Below are 21,696 nucleotides of genomic sequence, written 5' to 3' on the forward strand. Positions count from 1 at the left end.
CTCCGATCCAATTCAAAATGCCTATTATCCACCCCCAGATTAAAAAAGCCCGATCTGGGGGGAAAACTTTTCAGGTATGTGCTTCCTCACAGTGGAACAATCTTCCCATCTCCATCCGAATGATTCAGGATGAGTTACCTTTCCCCAAAACGTTGAAAACTTTCCTCTTTTGTTAACCACCCTTGGACAAGATCTAGTATTTGAGCAGGAGTGCTGGGACACCCCGTTGGGGTAGCTGCGCGCTATATAAAACACACAAATAATAATAAATAACAACAAATAAATGCGACAGAAAGGCAGCACTGCAATGCAAAGCCACTACAAAACAGCTTCAACATCACATAATACAAATTCACCAACATAATACAAAAATACACCAACACACAACAGATCAATACTACTTCACACCAAGACAACAGAATACCACAGCACAATTGTACAATAATAGCTCAACCAAGAACAAATACAAATATCAAAACACATGTAACAAAACAACAAACACAACCCAGTATAATAAAACTATAATATAACAATATTCACCAAAACAACACAATAACAACACTCAGTATCAAAATCATGATCACCACATCAACATAGCATACAAAGCAAAACAAAACACCACAATATAAAACAATCTACATTACAATTACAATATATTCAATAAGACACACCTACACATAACAGTAACACAAGACATAAAGCACATTACCAATAATAGAACACACCAAAAATACAACAACAATGACAAACTACAAATCATGACAATGAACATCAAACAAAACTCAACAATAGTAACACAGCAACTCAATATGGTAACAACAAAACAACAATAATGCAACAAAATCTCACAATTGGACATAAATATTACAACGCAACATAAAAATAAAACATTACATGCGACAGAACACAGTCCAGTACAACAGCAAGCAACAGATCAACACTGAACCTGAACACTACATAGCTTGTTACTATTAAAAATAACACACACATGCAAAACAATATCGAAATAACAATACAGCAGTACCTCACACTTTTACAAAACTACACAGGAACAAACATAACAATGCATTGTGATATGTGAATCTGATGTGGAAAATTGGATGTATGCTGTGCATTGTTTGTTGTGCTGTTGTGATGTGTATATATAACACGATGTTCAGCTGGTGGTTTTTTGTTTTCTTGTTTTGTGTTTCTGTTTTATCACATTGCCTTTGGGATTCAGTTCTTGTCCTTATTTAAAAGAAAGAATAAACCAGTGCCCCACCTTGTGGAAGGATGTGCCATGCTGTAATCTTCGTTGGGTGCCTAGTGAAATGTAGCATGCCCAATATAAATGTATGTGATTGCTATGGGAAGTTAATATTATGTGTGCTTCTACTCTGTGCATGTTTTTGAAGGGATGCACACTGTTCCTTCGGTACATGTGCAGTGTAATATAATAGGCAGGAGAGAAAGACACTCACAATATTCGTCTAATGCTGGTATTTATATACACTGTCCTTAAGGAATCTGGGTGAAAGCGCTATAGAGATAGGCAGTTCTGGTAAGAAAGATCTGGAAGTACTATCAATTACAAATAATATAAGAGCGATCAGGTGGGACTGAGTGGAGAAACATCCTGAGGCCCTGGAACCAGTGAAAAGCATTGTATGGCAGAATGTTGAAGAACTGTTGAAATGTACCAAAGATAGGTTACTTAGGAAGATGCCTTCCAAGCTTGAATCCACTTTTCAAGAGATTAGGGATCTATTAGCCAAACCATGCAGGCATCAGAAACTGGAACATAGACAGACACAGGAAGTATGGTACAATCAGGACTGTAGGAAAGCCAAGGCTGATCATGTATGGGCAGCAACATCCAATGTTCACTCAGATCTAGTGAAATGCAGAAGAAATTATATGAAAGATTTCATAGTCAGCTAGGAAGAGATGGGAAGACTCCCTTTGGTCCACCAAAAGGTATCATTAGCATCCTTTTGGAAACAAGCAGCCTATTGGCTTAATGGTAGGGCACCAAAATTGGAGTATACAGTCCAACCTGAGGAATGGGTGACCCATTTGGAGGGGCTTTATTCACCAGGTAACTGCAAGTCAGAGGCCCCTCTAGGAGAGTGGGGGGTGAACCAGGATGAAGTTGCGGAGGACCTGGTGTTCTCCATAGAAGAAACCCGGGTGGCAATTTGCTCTAGTCTTCCAGCTAGAGCCTGATCGAATCCCAAATGATTTGTTTAAAGAGTCTGGGTCCCTTACATCCACATGATTACAAATGCTATTGTAGCAGGTATGGATATCCCCCTGTCATGGAATATAGCGTAGATTATCTCAATTTTTAAAAAGGGTAATAGAGCTAATCCAGCCAGCTATAGGCCTATAAGCCTAAATGACTCACTGCAGAAAATTGTCTGCAAGCATGTGTTGTGAAGAGTACACGAATGAACCTCTGAGCACAATATCCTGAGCGATCTCCAACCTGGCTTTCGTGCGAATATTAGCATGTTGGATCACGTTTTCTGCTTCCTGTGTAGCTATTGGAGGGAGGTTACTATTAGAGGGACAAACTACATGTTGCATTAATGGACCTACATACTGCATTTGATTTGGTACCACGAGTAAAGCCCTGGAGAGTGTTGTCCGAAATAGGGTTGCCTCACAGTTTATTAGAAATCTTAATTCCACTGCACTCCTCAAACACTGCTCAAGTTAGGTGTGGGGATAATAACCAGCTCACTGCCAACTGTGGAGTGAGATAAGGGTGCATACTCGCACCCATACTATTTTCTATTTTTATGAATGGCTTGATTGAATATCTAGATATAGATGGACGTGACGCCCCAAAGGTGGGGGATCGAAGAGTACCATCTTTACACTTCGCGAACAATATTCTATTAGTCTCTAAATACCCCCTTGGTTTGCAACAATTACTAAATAATTTTACCAAATTTTGTAATGAGCATGGCTTGGTACTAAATGAGGCAAAAACCAAATATATGATTTTTTCGAAGGGAATGTCTAAGCCACCTAAAAGACAAATGTACGTAGGAGATAGCCCCCTCGAGCAAGTTTATGCATTTGATTATTTGGGCATTCACCTAACCTCAAATTTAAGTTGGGCATTACAAATTGAAAAGACCCAATTATCACTAATCCAGCAAACTGCTCACTTAGGCAAGATGCACAAAAAACTCAGTGTAAAGGAAAGCGGCCACAGTGTTAGAAATTCATAATATTAAAATACTGGGGGGGAACGCTCTATGGGGCCGAATTGTGAGGTGTTGGAAATACAAACTCCTTCACCATAGTAGAGAACAGGTTCATTCGATCAATGTTAAACCTCCCCATTAGCACTCCTCTGGCCCACTTGCTTCTAGACCTGGGTCACAAAACGCTATTGCAGAAAATGGGCTACAAACAGTTAATGTTCTGGCACTGCCTGTGGTCGGTAAATGAGCTCACTTCTCATAGAGCAGACACAATAGATCTCTTAAAGCGACCCAAAATTTGATGAATGTTTAGTATTCCCCTTTTTGTGAGGAAAATATTTATAAAATTGTACCACCGTTGGCACGGAAATTATTTATCCAATACCGTTTCAAAACGTTGCCAACTAGAGTGTTCTGTAATAAATGGTGTAGCAATGCTTCCTCAGATGATCAATGTCCTGCATGTAAAGCTTGCTCAGAGTTAATAGTCCATTTGTTGTTTTTCTGCCTATATTACAAAAATCTGCAGGCTGTTTGGATTGTACCATTGTGTAGATTGGTAGGGCCTGGGCACTACTTGGAGGCTATGAGGATTTTAGCTACAGATACACGCAGGGCGGTGGTATTTAGTTTGGCCATATTTTGGCATGCACTATGGATCAAACCATTGTTGTATATTGTATTTTGTATATTACTTTTATTGCACTTCATACTTTATGAGATCTTTGTGAAAATAAAGTATTTGATGATGATGATGATGATACCCTAATGTAGGCTCTGGCAAACATGGAAGTAGATTATGCATATTGTGCACACCCATGCCAGCATGACATTGACACCTACCTCTGGTACACCTACCTCTGGTATAATGCTCTTCCTGGCATCATGGGGGTAAGTATTGGCATAAAGATGACAATGATTGAAAGAATATGGGCATCCATGCCATGCTCATGCCCACCACAAAGTCATTGAGGCTCAGAGTAATTTGGTAGTAATTCTTGACATACTGCTGACATCTATAGAATGGTGATGCCCACTCCTGTGTAATGCTTACATAATGGCATTGGTTCCTTATTTACTGTCTACAATGTTGGCACAATGATGCTTGGTCATGGTGGAATGCATGCACTGGCATAATATTGGTAATCTTTACGTTTTAAAAACATTATAATTTCTGATTACTCGTCTACTTCTGAAACTCATGAACCCATCCGTGGCCATCCAAGTCCTCACTCCCCCTTTCATGCATTCACTTATTCATCCATCCATGCACTCACTTATGAAACCATTCATCTATGCATGACCCACTGAACCATCTGTCATTGCACTCACCCATCCAAACATTTGTTCATTCTCACAATCCCTCACTCATCCATACAAACTTACCAATGAAGTACTGTTACTTAGAAAATACTAATACCTACTGGCTTTCTCAAGGATTGTTAGAATTCAACTTACCAAAAATGCAACACAAATCTGCAACCTTCAACCAAGAGTAGAATTTAGATACTTGTCAAAGCTTCTTCTTAGAGTTTTAATATTAAGCATATTATGTACTTTTTACTCAATCAGGGTTATGTTTCTTGAGCCTTGTACATGAAAGATGAAGAACATGTCTTATTCTTTTGTATTGCTTATGCTAAGCAGCACAAGCATTGGATCATCCCTCTTTTCCAGCTCCTCCACTTAGAGAACGACATTCAGCTTCGAGGATCTGTAAGTCAGACGCTGGGCTCAGTGTTGTATATTCAGTTTCCAACTTTTTAAGCTCAATGTGGTAGTTTAGACAAAGTGTTGTTGGGGCAAGAATCTTTTAGAGCTGTGACCTGTACAATACTAAAACTATATTGGTTAACACCTTCGCTGCGGCGGCTATTCCGCCGCAGCGCTATGGGGGCGGGGGGGGCCGCGCGGCGCTCACACGCTGGTGATGGAACCGCTCCAAAACCAGCCCCGGGTGAGTTGTGCTGATGACGGAGCAGTTCCGTCATGGCCCCGCCCGCTCAATAGAACTCCCAGTTCTCCCAGGAATCCGCAGCGCGCAGGCGCGTCGGGTGGGTCATGACGGAACCGCTCCGTCATCAGCACAGCACCACCGCGGCTGATGACGGAGCAGTTCCGTCATCAGCATTGAAGAGGATAAACTTTTACTACCTTTTGCACTGTGCTCTTTAACACACTAGCAAAACCTAGTGATATGAGGGAAACCCAAATTCAGATTATACCTTGAGTTGCCAGGATGGCAAGGGCCCGCTGAGAGCTTATTTTAGGCTATTGTTCGAGGCTGCCCATCTGTGACGCCAGTCGGATGAGGGGGGCATCTCCGCGCGTTTCTTTTATTGAGTGTAAACTTTACGATCATAACTATGTTTTTATGCAGCGTTTTTATAATTGTATTGTTCTTACACTTTGCCTAGGAATGTTGGCTGCTGAACGTTTCTATTATTCCTGAGAATTGTATGTTCTTATCATGTATTTATTTTATTATTTAGTCTATTTATTCGTTCCTTTTAATGTGCTGTGGTATTGTGTACTTTTATGGCTCTTTTGAGCCGAAATAAAGATGATGATGAATGATAAATTGCACAATTGTCTCACTAGGGACATTATTTCAGTAACCAGGTTGCTTAAGGCGACCAAGGTTTTTCTTTTAATGTTTACATTTAATCTTGTCTCCATACTGTTACCTCTTGTATTAGTATTGATTGTCTGCAATTTTTGTTTCAATTTAGTTAAGTTACACCTTTTAAACATAGCACAATAAACATATCTCCGAAAAGCAAATTTTTTGAAGGAGAACTGATTCTTATGAAGGAATAAGAGTTTAGTTAACATCCTGAAATTTTACAATTGTTACATTTATAAATAACGGCATGTACAAGAAAATGGTGCAACGCGGTGCTGCGCAGAGCGGCGTCATTTTGTAAGTACAGGAATGTGCCGTATTTACAACAATACTGCGCATTCCTGTGCTCAACCCTGCGCAAAAAAAAGCAGCTATCGCCAGCGCATACACCCTTGTGTCATGGTGCAAGGGTACCTGCATAGCAGGGAGGATTGTTGTTGTGCAGAACGGGACACCTTCCTGCACAAAAGCAATCATCAGTGGCGTTTTGCTCCTTCCATGTGTGCTGCTGAATGCAGCACACACAGAAAGAGCAAAAAAAGAAAGCAAAAAACGAGGAGAAATATAAGTATTTCTGCTAGTGGCACCATTCTTAAGCTGCCTCTGTGAGGCATACATTTTTGGCGATGCCTCCGTTTTACAGATCCTTGTAAATCTGGAGCAGTGTCAAAAAGCAACGGGTGTTGCGTGGGAACGCCTACAGCAACACCCATTGCACGTCCCTTTGCTACAGAAAACTGCGTCGCAAAAAGTGACGCTGCGGTGGCGCAATGTCCTTGTAAATATGCACCATTGTTGCTAATCTGATGCTTGTAGCTCTACCGGTTCTCAGGTGATAGTCAAAATAGACTTTTAGAAAGAGTCCTGGTTGCGTAATCCATGGACCAATTCTCATAATGCATGACAGTTCCGTTCTCTGTACCACCTCGGTTCTCATGGGCATAGGGGTCTATCGGACTGATGCGGGACCAGAAATGACCCCAGGTCAGTGGTTCACAGTCCTGGAGTACCTTCTGGAGGCACCCACCTCAAACAATACTACTGAATCTCGGTGAATGCTCATGGCTAGTTTATTGTCCACTATTACCCCTGAATCTCTTTGTACTTCCTGCGCCCAGAAATTCTCTGTAGCATTAATGCAATAATGTGTAGGCCCTGGACAGAGGGCCCAGATTTTAGCATAAAGCAAAGTAAAGCACTCCAGTGCCAGTATTCCTTCACACTAATTATCATTTCTGTTTTTTGTGTGCTTAGGTCCGGACATGTTCTGCATTTTTCACGGAAAGAGATATGGACCAGGAGAGAGCTGGCATCCCTACTTAGAACCTCAAGGTCTCATGTACTGCATCCGATGCACCTGCTCTGAGGTAGGTGGCATTAATATACGTCATTTGTTTAACAGCCCCCACCAGGATGATTGTCAATTTCTTAAACCCAAGTGCATCATGCCAAGTACCGTTTCTGGGGCCTCATTTATGAAAAGTGACGCATCGCTGCGAGAAAACAGCGATGCGTCACTTTTCATTGCGACCTCCTTGCGACCCCAATGATGCATCATATTTACTATATGACGCATCATTGCGCAAGGAATTACAGATACGTCAATATTTCTGACGTATCTGTAAGCGCAAAAGTGACGCATTGCTGGAGTGTGTCACAAAAGTGACGCAACTCCAGCAATGCGTCCTTTCACATGGGTAAAGCCCCATGTGAAAGGGCTTGCGTCAGTCTTACGCCTGCTGTGAGGCAGGCGCAAGATTTTGACGCAACAGCGTCCTAAAAGTGACGCAGTGAAATCTCATAAATTTCACTGCGTCACTATTACGAGGCTTTTTGCGGGGGAACGCCCCCTCTGCATACATTATACCTAATGCAGGTATAATGTAGCGCAGGGGTTTACAAAGTGACGCATCTGCTTAGATGCGTCACTTTGTAAATAGTGCGCAACAGGAGGCATGTTTTACGCCGCCGATGCGTCACAAAAAGTGACGCACCGGCAGCGTAAAAGTGACGCACAGCCTCATAAATGAGGCTCCTGAGTTCTCGTTTTCAGTGTGAGCTTGAGACATGCAGTTGAGTTGATTTGCATTGATTAAGTAGATTGTGTACCCCCAATGGCAAGAATACAGACTCCATTAAGAAAGGTAGGCAATCGTCGAGATTCCAAATATTGAAGGCCTGGATTCTGTTGATGTAATGACCCACAAGCAATGTCACATCTGCATGGTTTTTTGATGCAGGTGGTTCCTTAAGGTACTTGGTCTAGTTTCAGTTGATGGAGCTATGTGTCCAGTGACAAGGTGTTGGGTAAGGCGGACTGGCAATGGTAGCTACATGCACAACATCGTGAATGATCTATGGCTATCTGCCCCTATGAAGATACAACATGTACAAGTGCAGAGGGACTCTTCAAATGCTGGTATACTTTCAGTACCTGGGAAGTAGTTTTGCTGACTCGTCATGGCTGGGCCTGCGGTAGTCAATAGCACGATTGCAGAAGGGGTTCATATTGCATGGTATTTTAATGTAGCATTACATAGTGCTTATCAGCTTTAAGTGGGGCGCTGAAGTACCTGCTACATGGGCTGTACGCTACACAGAGTGCGTGAATGGTCGGAAGGGTGTTATCTTTGTTTCTGGTCCTATGTGGAAAGTATTTCTACCTCATTGCTGAGGTCCAATGAGGTGCAATAGTGTCTTACAAGACCCCGCGCTTAGCATTGTGGGTGAAGCAGTGCAAGAATGGGCATACCGTTTATGGTTCCCAGTACCCTGCAGCTCTGATCAGCCCTATATGTGCAGTGGTTAGATATAGGAGCTGCTGCATGTCCACAGTCTAACCTGAGCCTATTTGCCCTCTCAGAAGTACCACAGAATTATGGGTTTCAAGTCATCAGTGGTTCCACACACAGACAGATGTGAAAAGGCAAATTTTCAAAACCTTTTGACTTGAGCAGGAGATGTCTAAAACAAAGGAAAGCAGGTCACTTGTCTTCAATCCAGCAGGTTCACTAGTTTTGACCCTCTGGGCCGCAGTTAGCCCAACACTGCATGATCGTCATTATAGTCCAGAAGTAGGAGACCTCTTTGCCAACCATGTCCCCACCAATAACATGAGAAACATCCAAACACTTAAAGTGTTTTTATAAACCCAACCAGCTTATTGCACCTTGTCATTCCTACAAAGTGATCTTTCTGTTCTGTAACCCAGAGATGTGCCACATTAGTCCAGGACCGGCAGATCCATTCTAGGTTTACTTCATACTGTCATACGTTAAATCTACTTACACTATGTGTAACCAGAAGTGATTACAAAGCCAGATGTTATTCTGAATAACTGACATGGATGCTGCCCTCCAAACTCCATTTCAGAACTGTTTTAGAACATTTCCAACTGGATGCAGGATAGTCACTGTAAGTTAAACACTGCTAAATACCTATGTTTGGAACTTCAAGTCCTATCCGAATCAACTTTTCGTGGCCCTCCTCAGACCTATCAACTTAGAAAACAATTTCACTGCGTGAGGAGGGGATGGGGCTTTAAAGGTGGGGTGGCTTGGGAGCGGGGCTTAGTGGCAAGCACAGACTGAGGCACTTAAATTCAGTTTTTTTGAGTTGAAAATGAACTGGCATTTTCACCTAACTATGAATTCACTTTAACCTTTTTTTGTTTTGTGTATGTACATATATATATATATATATATATATATAATATATATATATATATATATATATATATATATATATATATATATATATATATATATATATATATATTCACCAGGCTTCCTCCAGGTAAGGAAAAAGTACGAGACCGCTCCGGGATGGGCTTCAAACTGGCTTAAATGATTTTAGGTGCTCTGTGTACAACAACCTTGAAACGCTCGGCAGACGCGTTTCGCTTAATTAGCTTCATCAGTGCCCGTTTCAAAGTTCAAAACAATGTCCTGGAGGTCTGATGCAATATAGCTGTTACTATGGCCACACCCAGTCAGATGATTACTTGCCCCTCCTCCACTTTTGAGTTTGCAGGACATCTCGCACTCCACACCCCAAGCCGCTGCATGCTGGGAGTTGAAGTCCTCCATGAGTGTCCATTACAGTGAAGGACATCTCAGACATAAAGTGACGCCCCAATCCTTGTTGGCTGGTGAACCCCACTCCTGCGCAGTTACCTTGCGGAGTGTGAGAAGGTGGCCTGATATGCAGTGTTCACTATTCTAGTGAACACTATGTATCAGTCCAGCAACCCTTATTGATGATTGGTTGTAAGTCAACCTTATAGACCAGCTATCCTAGTAGCGTGGATACGAGCAGTCTAAGGCTAAAGACTCGAGAGGGCGTGTTAAGCCAGCTGTTTACCACACATATACCCCTTGAACACCAAGTGAAAGGACACCACACAAGTGTTATGAAAATAAACAAGATATTTATTAAGAATCACAACAGCCCTGTACTCTTTATGAGGACAGGGTACTAAGCACAAAACAAAACTCTTACGAAAATACTTAAGTTAGCACAGTATATACAAATGCCCGAGGGGCACGGAAAACCATATACTCTGAAAGTGGAATGCGAAATTACTAGCAGGTAAGTACAGTACTAATAGGCTTAGGAATCGCTAGGACTTGACTATAGAACCTTCAGATTACTTATAGGAGGCCTAGGGGACTCGGGTGCAGAGTGTGCACTCTCACGCGGGATGCGAGACAAAGTCTATGGTAGCTAGTAATGACAAAGTTAGTGTTCTCGGGCGAACCCGACCTGGTAGGAGGAAAACGAAAGTGGATCCTGACCCTTGGATAGTGAGGCTACGCTGGGGCACCGAAATGCCGAAGTTACCTAGCCCAGGGGCTGCAGCTGCATAGGTCTCAAAAGACGTCGGGAATCCTCGTAGACGGACCAGGAGCCTGGAAGAAAGAAGTTGCTGGCAGGCGACCAGTGAAGAAAGTTCGATGGACCCAAGCCTGGATCGAAGGAAGATGACACCTGAAAGCAGAGGAGACCAAGTTCGAGACTACTAGCCAGTAGTCAGTGGGCACCAGGAGGGCACCGGATGGTAGCCACCTCGACTAGGTGAGTGGGTGACGCTGTACTCGCAGATCTCACAGACCAGGAGGCGTTGTCGGCGACCAGGATGGAGGAGCGAGCTGTCCCACGATGGATGAAGCTGTCGGCGTCGCTGGACCCAGGATTTGGCAACAAAGCCTTGGCAAATTCAAGCCCACGCGGTGGACTCAAAATGGCGTCTGGAGTGGACCAGGAGGGTCCGGGGTGCCTCTCTTGAAGAAGGAAGCAAGGGCCAGTCTGGAGCAACCAGACCAGCAGCAGTGATGTCGTCGGGCGTCGTGAAGAAGGCCACAAGCCAGCCGGCTAGTAGCCACACAGCGCGGTGAGCACGCAAAAGCAGAAGGGCCCCACGCAGATCGTGGAGATGCTGGAGGGCTGATCTTCGGTGCTGGAGCTGCTCAGGGTTGGGGCTTCTCGGACCCCAAAGCACTCACCACTGGAGCACACGGTGGGCTTGTTGCAAAGAAGTTGTGCAGTCTTGGCGATCGTCGGTCCCTCGAGGTCTCGTCGCACTCACAGTTCTCAGCTTTGCTGTAGAGGTGAGTAGAGGTCAGAGGTGCCAGGGAAGCCGGGTCTCGTCGAGCTGGGTTGTCGGATTCGTGAAGAAGGACTTGCAGCAGACCGCAGTGTTCTTAGGATGGTGCCTGCGGATGCAGGGTGACTACTCCTTAGCCACAAGGGAGAATCTTGAAGAAGAAATCTTGATGTCCTTTCACAGAAAGTCGGGTCTTGATTCCAAAGATGATCTAATTTGAACAGGGGGCCCGCTCCTATCTTTATACTAAAAAAGGGGGCTGACCCGGTGACTAGGTCCTGCCTATGGGTGGGACTAGGAGGGGGGTGGTTACACCCCTCTCCCATGCCGGACTTCCCCAGGCCAGGGGCTGGTGTGCCCCTGGAACTGGTTCAGACTGGCCTATGCGTAGTGAGCACCGGGGTGCCACTCAGCAGTCACCTTCCTGTAAAGCCCTGCCTACCCAGGATACACAAAACCATGTCTGGGACGGTGCTAGCACCGCCCCTGACAGGAAACCCTTTGTCCAGGCTCCCCTCGCTGGAAGGACTCCCAGCTGCAGGGGGTCAGACTCGTGTCTGTGGTGGCAGCATCCATTTTGTGGAGCTGAGGCTTCGTTTAACTGTAACCGGGGTTCACAGTTACATACATGTCGTGTCCCTCTAGAAGGGTGGAATGCTAACCCCGTCGCCAGAATTGGCGAGGGGTTAGTATTCCAATTCGTATGACACCTTACTCGACATGTTTTGATAAAGCAATACCAAAGTTAGCATTTAACTGCGAGGATTATAATGCACTTAAGAGTATATGGTATGCGATATCATGGAACAGCTATTAGGACTTAGTTCCGCAAGCTGCAGACAGGCTCAGCTCATGCCAGAGCACCATCTCACACGATTCCAAGCACTCTGCCTTCAGGATTGTTAAGGCCTGCCATAGGAGTGACTGATAGGAATCTGTGTGTCCATTTTAGGGTTAGATATAGGTATACTATATCTACAGCAAAGGGTGATTACACGACTTTGCCCCAGCTGTCATGCAGCCAGTTGTGTCAAATTTAGGAGTCCAGCCAGGGGTGGCATAATACATGCTGCAGCCCCTGGCAGCCCTGGGTACACCTATGCCCTGAGTTACAGGGTCTGATAAGGTGGCCCAGTACCAATTGGTAAATGCACCCAGGGTACATGTTGTAATTTAGAGAGAGAACAGCCAGGCTGTGGGTCTGATTGGCAGGCCCACAGCCAGAGAAAGTCGTAAACCAGTGAAACAAAAGCAAAAAATCTGGGTGATCATAGGATTGCAGACCCTACTCTCCTACATGACCCCCCCCCCAAACTTTGGGACAATAAGCTAACCTTGACCAGGTGAGTCTTCTTGTTCTAAGTGGAAATATCTGGAGAGCCCATCGGCATTGCCATGATCAGTACCAGGTCTATGTTCCACTGTAAAGTCCATCCCCTGTAGGGAAATGGACCACCTAAGCAGTTTGGGGTTTTCACCCTTCATCTGATTTAGCCACTAGAGGGGCTTATGGTCGGTCTGAATCTTGAAGTGAGTGCCAAACAAGTATGGCCTCAGCTTCTTCAGGGCCCAAACCACAGCAAAGGCCTCCCTCTCAATGGCTGACCAATTCTTCTCTCTGGGGGTCAGCCTTCTGCTTATAAAAGCAATGGGCTGGTCTTGACCATCAAAATTCAGTTGAGATAGAACAGCTCCCACACCCAACTCAGAAGCATCTGTTTGGACAATGAATGGTTTGGAGTAGTCTGGACTCTTAAGGATAGGTGCTGTGCACATGGCCTGCTTTAGGTCATCGAATGCTTTTTGACAGCCTGCTGTCCACTGAACCTTTTTTGGCATTTTCTTACTTGTCAGTTCATTTAATGGAGTCACAATTGATCCATAGTTCCTGACAAACTTTCTGTAGTAACCAGTCAGGCCCAAGAAAGCTCGAACCTGAGTCTGGGTGGTTGGAGGAGCCCAGTCCCTGATTGACTGTATTTTGCTCTCCAGTGGCTGAACCTGGCCTCCACCTACAAGGTGGCCCAGGTATACAACCTGTGTCTGCCCTATCTGGCACTTGGTGGCCTTGATAGTGAGGCCTGCTGCTTGCAGAGCCTCTAACACTTTCCTCAGGTGGACCAGGTGATCCTCCCAGGTGAAGCTAAAGACAGCAATATCATCTAGATATGCTGCATAGAAGTCATCCAGCCCAGTGAGAACATGATTCACCAACCTTTGGAAGGTGGCAGGTGCATTTTTCAGACCAAAGGGCATTACCACAAATTGATAATGCCCACCAGGGGTTGAAAATGCTGTCTTGGGCGTGGCATCCTCAGCTAACCTGATTTGCCAATACCCAGCTGTCAGGTCAAATGTGCTTAAGTAGTTGGCAAAAGCCAATCTATATGTAAGCTCAACTGCCCTTGGTATTGGGTGGGCATCAGTCTTAGTGACTGCATTGAGACCCCTGTAGTCTACGCAGAACCTCATCTCTTTCTTACCACCCTGGGTGTGAGGTTTTGGCACTAGAACTACTGGACTAGCCCAAGGGCTATCTGAGGGTTCAATGACTCCCAACTCCAACATTTTCTGCACTTCAGTTTTTATGCAGTCTCTAACATGATCAGGCTGCCTGTAGATTTTACTCTTAACTGGCAGGCTGTCACCAGTGTCAACCTCATGGGTACACCAATTGGTCTGACTGGGTGTCAGAGAAAACATATGTCTGAAAGACTGAAGAACCTGTTTACAGTCTTTCTGTTGATGCTCAGAGAGGCTGCCACAAAAGACAACACTATCTACTGATCCATCATCAGGATTCTGAGTGAGCAGGTCTGGGAGAGGGTCACTCACTTCCTCCTGTCCCTCATCTATGGCCATGAGCAAGCTCATGTCCTTCCTGTCGACATATGCTTTGAGCCTGTTGACATGGAGCACCCTGTGGGGGCTCCTGGGAGTTCCAAGGTCTACCAGGTAGGTGACCTCTCCCTTTTGCTCAAGAATTGTGTGGGGCCCAGACCATCTGTCTTTGAGTGCTGCTGGGGCCACTGGCTCCAACACCCACACCTTCTGTCCAGACTGGTAAACCGTCAGGACAGCCTTTTGGTCATGCCAAGCTTTTTGAAGTTCTTGACTGGCCTTAAGGTTTTCAGATGCCTTCTCCATATACTCAGCCATCCTGGAGCGGAGACCAAGTACATAGTCCACTATGTTGGTTGCAGGCTTTTTGAGAGGTCTCTCCCATCCTTCCTTCACCAAACACAGGGGGGCCTCTCACAGGATGCCCATACAAAAGTTCAAAAGGGCTGTAGCCAACCCCCTTTTGTGGGACCTCTCTGTAAGCAAACAGAAGGCAGGGAATCAGGACATCCCATCTACGCCTGAGCTTTTCAGGTAGTCCATGAATCATCCCTTTCAGGGTCCTGTTGAACCTTTCAACAAGCCCATTGCATTGTGGATGATAGGGTGTAGTGAACTTGTAGTTGACACCACATTCCTTCCACATAGCAGTTAAGTAGCTTGACATGAAGTTTGCATCTCTGTCAGAGACAACCTCCTTAGGGAAGCCCACTCTGGAGAACACTCCAACTAGGGCCCTTGCCACTACAGGTGCTGTAGTGGTCCTAAGTGGAATAGCTTCAGGATACCTGGTGGCATGATCCACTACCACCAGTATAAACTTGTGCCCTGATGCTGTCTGGGGTTCCATTGGACCAACAATGTCAATCCCCACTCTTTCAAAGGGCACCCCCACCACAGGCATTGGTATAAGGGGGGCCTTTGTTGTGCCACCTGACTTACCACTGGCTTGGCAAGTGACACAGGAGCGACAAAACTCCTTGGTATCCTCATTCATGTGAGGCCAGTGAAAGTGTGAGACAAGCCTGTCCCAAGTCTTTGTCTGGCCTAAGTGACATGCTAAGGGAATCTCATGGGCCAAGGTAAGGAGGAAACCTCTCTGAGACAAGGGTACAACCAGCCTCCTGGTCATGCCAGGCTTGGGGTCTCTTGCTTCAGTGTACAGGAGTCCATCTTCCCAGTATACCTTGTGGGTACCTGTGGCGTTCCCAGCAGCCTCAGCAGCAGCCTGCTGTCTGAGGGGTTCAAGAGAAGGGCAGTCTAACTGGTCCGTCCCCAGGTCTTCCCTTGAGGGTCCCCCTGAACCCAAGAATTCAACTTGATCAAGTTCAAACTCTCTAGGCTCAGTTTCCCTCAATTCCTGTAGGTCAGCCTCCTCTGAGACTTGATCCACAACCTGGGGCAAGGGGGAAGGCACAGCCTTAACCCTACTGCTCTTCTTCTTGGAAGGTGTCTGGTCCATTGTTCCAGGATCCAGCACCTGTTCAGTGGGGCATTTCCTGACCTGTGACCTGGTCACAGCAAACACATGTGCTGGCAAGCCTAACATTTCCATGTGAGTCCTCTGCTCCACTTCTGACCATTGTGATGACTCCAATTCATTGCCCAACAAACAATCCACTGGGAGGTCTGAACTAACTACAACCTTCTTTTGGCCAGTTACCCCTCCCCAGCAGAAAGCTACAATTGCCATACTGTGATTGGTAGTGACATTGCTTGCATTGGTCACCAGGAATTCTGTACCTGGCATGATCTGTCCAGGGTCCACAAAGTTAGGTGTCACCATTGTGACACTGGCACAAGTGTCCCTATAGGCCTGAGCCATTTTTCCATTAATGAAAGGTGTCTGTCTGTATTTGCCCAAAGTATTGGGACTTATATCAGGGGACATATCCACATCCCCTGTACAAACAAGGACAGCCTGAGTGAGTGTGCCAACTAAGTTGTCACTCCCCTCAGAACCCAGGGTTAACCCTACTAAACCCTTGGGAGGTGCACTACCACTGCTGACTGTACTAGGGGGCACAGGTGCCTTAGGGGCTGCAGTGGCAGGAGTCTGCCCTCCTCCTTTCTTGGTGCACTCACTAAACCAGTGAGTTTTACTTTTGCAGTATTGGCACCACCTTTTAGATTGGCCTTCTTGGTTTTTCTTCTTCTGGGGAGCCTGACCCCCACCCTCTTTGGGTTGTTGGGGACCTGTCGAAGACTTCTGGTCATTTTGTTCCCCCTTAGAATCTTTACCCTTCTGGTCTGCTTTCTTCTGACCACCTTGATTCTGGCCCTGGTTCTGTTTAACTCTTGTTCTGACCCATCTGTCTGCCTTCTTTCCCAATTCTTGGGGAGAGGTCAGATCTGAGTCAACAAGATGCTGATGCAACAACTGGTTCTGACAATTGTTTAAAATTTGTTCTCTCATTATCAAATTATACAATCCTGTGTAATCAGTAACCTTACTGCCCAGCAACCAGCCCTCCAAAGCCTTAGTGGCACAATCTACAAAATCAGACCAATCTTGAGACTGAGTTTTCTGGGTATCCCTGAACAGCAACCTGTACTGCTCAGTGGTTAGGCCAAACCCATCAATCAGTGTATTTTTCAAGATTTGGTAATTGTTAGCATCCTCCACTCTAGTAGTGAGGAGTTTGTCTCTACCTTTACCTTCAAAGGAGAGCCACAAGATAGCTGCCCACTGACTCTGGGGGACACACTGTACAGTGCAGGCCCTCTCCAGAGCAGTAATCCATTTGTGGATGTCATCCCCTTGTTTAAAGGGGGGCACTATCTTACCCAGGTGCTTTGTATCAAAACTCCTTTCCCTATTGCTAGGTACAATGCTGCCACCAGTGGGGACTACCCCACTTAACTGTTGCTCTCTAGCAAAGGCAAGCCTCTCTTTGGCCAGGGCAAGTTCTTCCCTTTCAATCCTCAGATTGACTGCCCTTTCTTTAGCTTCATACACTCTCCTCTGAGGGGAAGTCATCCCTCTGTGAGAAGAGATTTGAGAGCCATTGGTTTGAATAGATCTGCCAGAGCCTCTTGATAGAGATCTGGCTCGTCCATTCCCAATGTTAAGCTGACCTGAGAGTGGCCCCAGGGGTCCCCCAGTACCAATCTCATGTCTGCTTAAGTTGGACCTGGTTAGTCTGCTGACTTCTACCTGTCCCTTATCTGCCTCATCCCCAGAGGGATCCTCATCCTCCTCCCCCTCTTCAGTCTCAGCTGAGAGGTGAATTAGGTCAGGGTCTCCTCTGGTTCCCTCAAGGGGAGGCATGCTTCCATCTGGATTAGAAGAGCTAAGAAGTTTCTCAGCTTTTCTGGCATCATAAGTCTCTAAGAGACCAATCAGAAAGGAAGTTGTGGGGTTAGACCCCTGTTTTATCTTCCTAGAGGTACACACCTGTTGTAACTCATGGAAGCTAAGAACAGTATATCTGGAAGGGAGGACCTGTGGAGGGTCCACTGACACAAGGGGAGACTCAGAGTTTCCTCCTTTGTCTGACATACTGTTTCTAGTGTGGTGTAAGTGATGCACCTACCTACACTATGTGTTTGCCTACTGATCCCTTGCTAAGAGTTGCAGCCAAGGTGTGCTAAGCCTTGAGGAGCTGCAACAGCTGGTTCAGTAGAACTCAGAGTATTCTAAGCTTAGTTATATGTACCTAACAGTACTTATGTGATCTTTCAACAAGATATTCTTAGGATACGTGTGGTAAAACAACAGCAAGCTCAAATCCCAACCGCTGCTCACCAATGTGAGAAGGTGGCCTGATATGCAGTGTTCACTATTCTAGTGAACACTATGTATCAGTCCAGCAACCCTTATTGATGATTGGTTGTAAGTCAACCTTATAGACCAGCTATCCTAGTAGCGTGGATACGAGCAGTCTAAGGCTAAAGACTCGAGAGGTCGTGTTAAGCCAGCTGTTTATCACACATATACCCCTTGAACACCAAGTGAAAGGACACCACACAAGTGTTATGAAAATAAACAAGATATTTATTAAGAATCACAACAGCCCTGTACTCTTTATGAGGACAGGGTACTAAGCACAAAACAAAACTCTTACGAAAATACTTAAGTTAGCACAGTATATACAAATGCCCGGGGCACGGAAAACCATATACTCTGAAAGTGGAATGCGAAATTACTAGCAGGTAAGTACAGTACTAATAGGCTTAGGAATCGCTAGGACTTGACTATAGAACCTTCAGATTACTTATAGGAGGCCTAGGGGACTCGGGTGCAGAGTGTGCACTCTCACGCGGGATGCGGGACAAAGTCTATGGTAGCTAGTAATGACAAAGTTAGTGTTCTCGGGCGAACCCGACCTGGTAGGAGGAAAACGAAAGTGGATCCTGACCCTTGGATAGTGAGGCTACGCTGGGGCACCGAAATGCCGAAGTTACCTAGCCCAGGGGCTGCAGCTGCATAGGTCTCAAAAGACGTCGGGAATCCTCGTAGACGGACCAGGAGCCTGGAAGAAAGAAGTTGCTGGCAGGCGACCAGTGAAGAAAGTTCGATGGACCCAAGCCTGGATCGAAGGAAGATGACACCTGAAAGCAGAGGGGACCAAGTTCGAGACCACTAGCCAGTAGTCAGTGGGCACCAGGAGGGCACCGGATGGTAGCCACCTCGACTAGGTGAGTGGGTGACGCTGTACTCGCAGATCTCACGGACCAGGAGGCGTTGTCGGCGACCAGGATGGAGGAGCGAGCTGTCCCACAATGGATGAAGCTGTCGGCGTCGCTGGACCCAGGATTGGGCAACAAAGCCTTGGCAAATTCAAGCCCACGCGGTGGACTCAAAATGGCGTCTGGAGTGGACCAGGAGGGTCCGGGGTGCCTCTCTTGAAGAAGGAAGCAAGGGCCAGTCTGGAGCAACCAGACCAGCAGCAGTGATGTCGTCGGGCGTCGTGAAGAAGGCCACAAGCCAGCCGGCTAGAAGCCACACAGTGCGGTGAGCACGCAAAAGCAGAAGGCCCCCACGCAGATCGTGGAGTTGCTGGAGGGCTGATCTTCGGTGCTGGAGCTGCTCAGGGTTGGGGCTTCTCGGACCCCAAAGCACTCACCAGTGGAGCACACGGTGGGCTTGTTGCAAAGAAGTCGTGCAGTCTTGGCGATCGTCGGTCCCTCGAGGTCTCGTCGCACTCACAGTTCTCAGCTTTGCTGTAGAGGTGAGTAGAGGTCAGAGGTGCCAGGGAAGCCGGGTCTCGTCGAGCTGGGTCGTCGGATTCGTGAAGAAGGACTTGCAGCAGACCGCAGTGTTCTTAGGATGGTGCCTGCGGATGCAGGGTGACTACTCCTTAGCCACAAGGGAGAATCTTGAAGAAGAAATCTTGATGTCCTTTCGCAGAAAGTCGGGTCTTGATTCCAAAGATGATCTAATTTGAACAGGGGGCCCGCTCCTATCTTTATACTAAAAAAAGGGGCTGACCCGGTGACTAGGTCCTGCCTATGGGTGGGACTAGGAGGGGGGTGGTTACACCCCTCTCCCATGCCGGACTTCCCCAGGCCAGAGGCTGGTGTGCCCCTGGAACTGGTTCAGACTGGCCTATGCGTAGTGAGCACCAAGGTGCCACTCAGCAGTCACCTTCCTGTAAAGCCCTGCCTACCCAGGATACACAAAACCATGTCTGGGACGGTGCTAGCACCGCCCCTGACAGGAAACCCTTTGTCCAGGCTCCCCTCGCTGGAAGGACTCCCAGCTGCAGGGGGTCAGACTCGTGTCTGTGGTGGCAGCATCCATTTTGTGGAGCTGAGGCTTCGTTTAACTGTAACCGGGGTTCACAGTTACATACATGTCGTGTCCCTCTAGAAGGGTGGAATGCTAACCCCGTCGCCAGAATTGGCGAGGGGTTAGTATTCCAATTCGTATGACACCTTACTCGACATGTTTTGATAAAGCAATACCAAAGTTAGCATTTAACCGCGAGGATTATAATGCACTTAAGAGTATATGGTATGCGATATCATGGAACAGCTATTAGGACTTGGTTCCGCAAGCTGCAGACAGGCTCAGCTCATGCCAGAGCACCATCTCACACGATTCCAAGCACTCTGCCTTCAGGATTGTTAAGGCCTGCCATAGGAGTGACTGATAGGAATCTGTGTGTCCATTTTAGGGTTAGACATAGGTATACTATATCTACAGCAAATGGTGATTACACGACTTTGCCCCAGCTGTCATGCAGCCAGTTGTGTCAAATTTAGGAGGCCAGCCAGGGGTGGCATAAAACATGCTGCAACCCCTGGCAGCCCTGGGTACACCTATGCCCTGAGTTACAGGGTCTGATAAGGTGGCCCAGTACCAATTGGTAAATGCACCCAGGGTACATGTTGTAATTTAGAGAGAGAACAGCCAGGCTGTGGGTCTGATTGGCAGGCCCACAGCCAGAGAAAGTCGTAAACCAGTGAAACAAAAGCAAAAAATCTGGGTGATCATAGGATTGCAGACCCTACTCTCCTACATGCGCAGTTACCTTGCGGAGTATAAGTCAGTTTGAGTCTCCCTTTTCAGGCATTGAAATCCTGCCTCCTCTCTCCCCATGTGTCAATATCCTCCTGTTGGAAATGCAAAGCACCGGGGGGCCACGCGTTGTAGACAATACTTCAACCAAGGTTGCAGGTGTCCCGCGCAGCTCCAGACCGAGAGGACGTCTCGTGAGGCCAGCACCTGCAAGCTGGCAAAGACATTCACCAGGCTTCCTCCAGGTAAGGAAAAAGTACGAGACCGCTCCAGGATGGGCTTCAAACTGGCTTTAATGATTTTAGGCGCTCTGTGTACAACAACCTTGAAACGCTCGGCAGACGCGTTTCGCTTAATTAGCTTCATCAGTGCCCGTTTCAAAGTTCAAAACAATGTCCTGGGGGTCTGGTGAAATATAGCTGTTACTATGGCCACACCCAGTCAGATGATTACTTGCCTCTCCTCCGCTTTGGAGTTTGCAGGACATCTCGCGCTCCACTCCCCAAGCCGCTGCATGCTGGGAGTTGAAGTCCTCCATGAGTGTCCATTACAGTGAAGGACATCTCAGACATCAAGTGACGCCCCAATCCTTGTTGGCTGGTGAACCCCACTCCTGTGCAGTTACCTTGCGGAGTATAAGTCAGTATATATATATATATAAAAAACACAAGAGTTGCCACTTTTGGAAAAGCCACACAAAGGTAGGTATTACTTTTGTTTATTGAGGAAGTTACAGCACAGTTTTAAATGGCTGGCTTCAGTCGTGGAAAAGCCCAACTGCATGTAAGCGGTCCGATGGTGGTTTCTACAGTCAATCACCGTCTTGGGTAAGGAGGCTGTTTTGGAAGGTATGACAAGCAGCGCAGTATGAACAGGACACTTTGCACTCCCACTGGGGTTTTATCCGTCCTAAATTTGACAACGCAATTGTAACTCACTGGAGAATGACTAATGTGTA

General features: G+C 46.4%; 1 protein-coding gene across 1 annotated transcript in view; it reads left to right on the forward strand.

Annotated features, from left to right (window-relative positions):
- The window catches only part of CHRDL2 (chordin like 2), a 638,416-nt gene that overhangs the window by 119,531 nt on the left and 497,189 nt on the right, over window positions 1-21,696 (forward strand). Inside the window, exon 2 of the mRNA XM_086933239.1 lies at window positions 7,081-7,193. Coding sequence (XP_086789365.1) covers window positions 7,081-7,193 — 113 coding nt within the window. The remainder of the gene's footprint in view (window positions 1-7,080; window positions 7,194-21,696) is intronic.

This window comes from Lissotriton vulgaris, chromosome 8 (assembly GCF_964263255.1).
Source record: "Lissotriton vulgaris chromosome 8, aLisVul1.2, whole genome shotgun sequence".
Taxonomy (NCBI): domain Eukaryota; kingdom Metazoa; phylum Chordata; class Amphibia; order Caudata; family Salamandridae; genus Lissotriton; species Lissotriton vulgaris.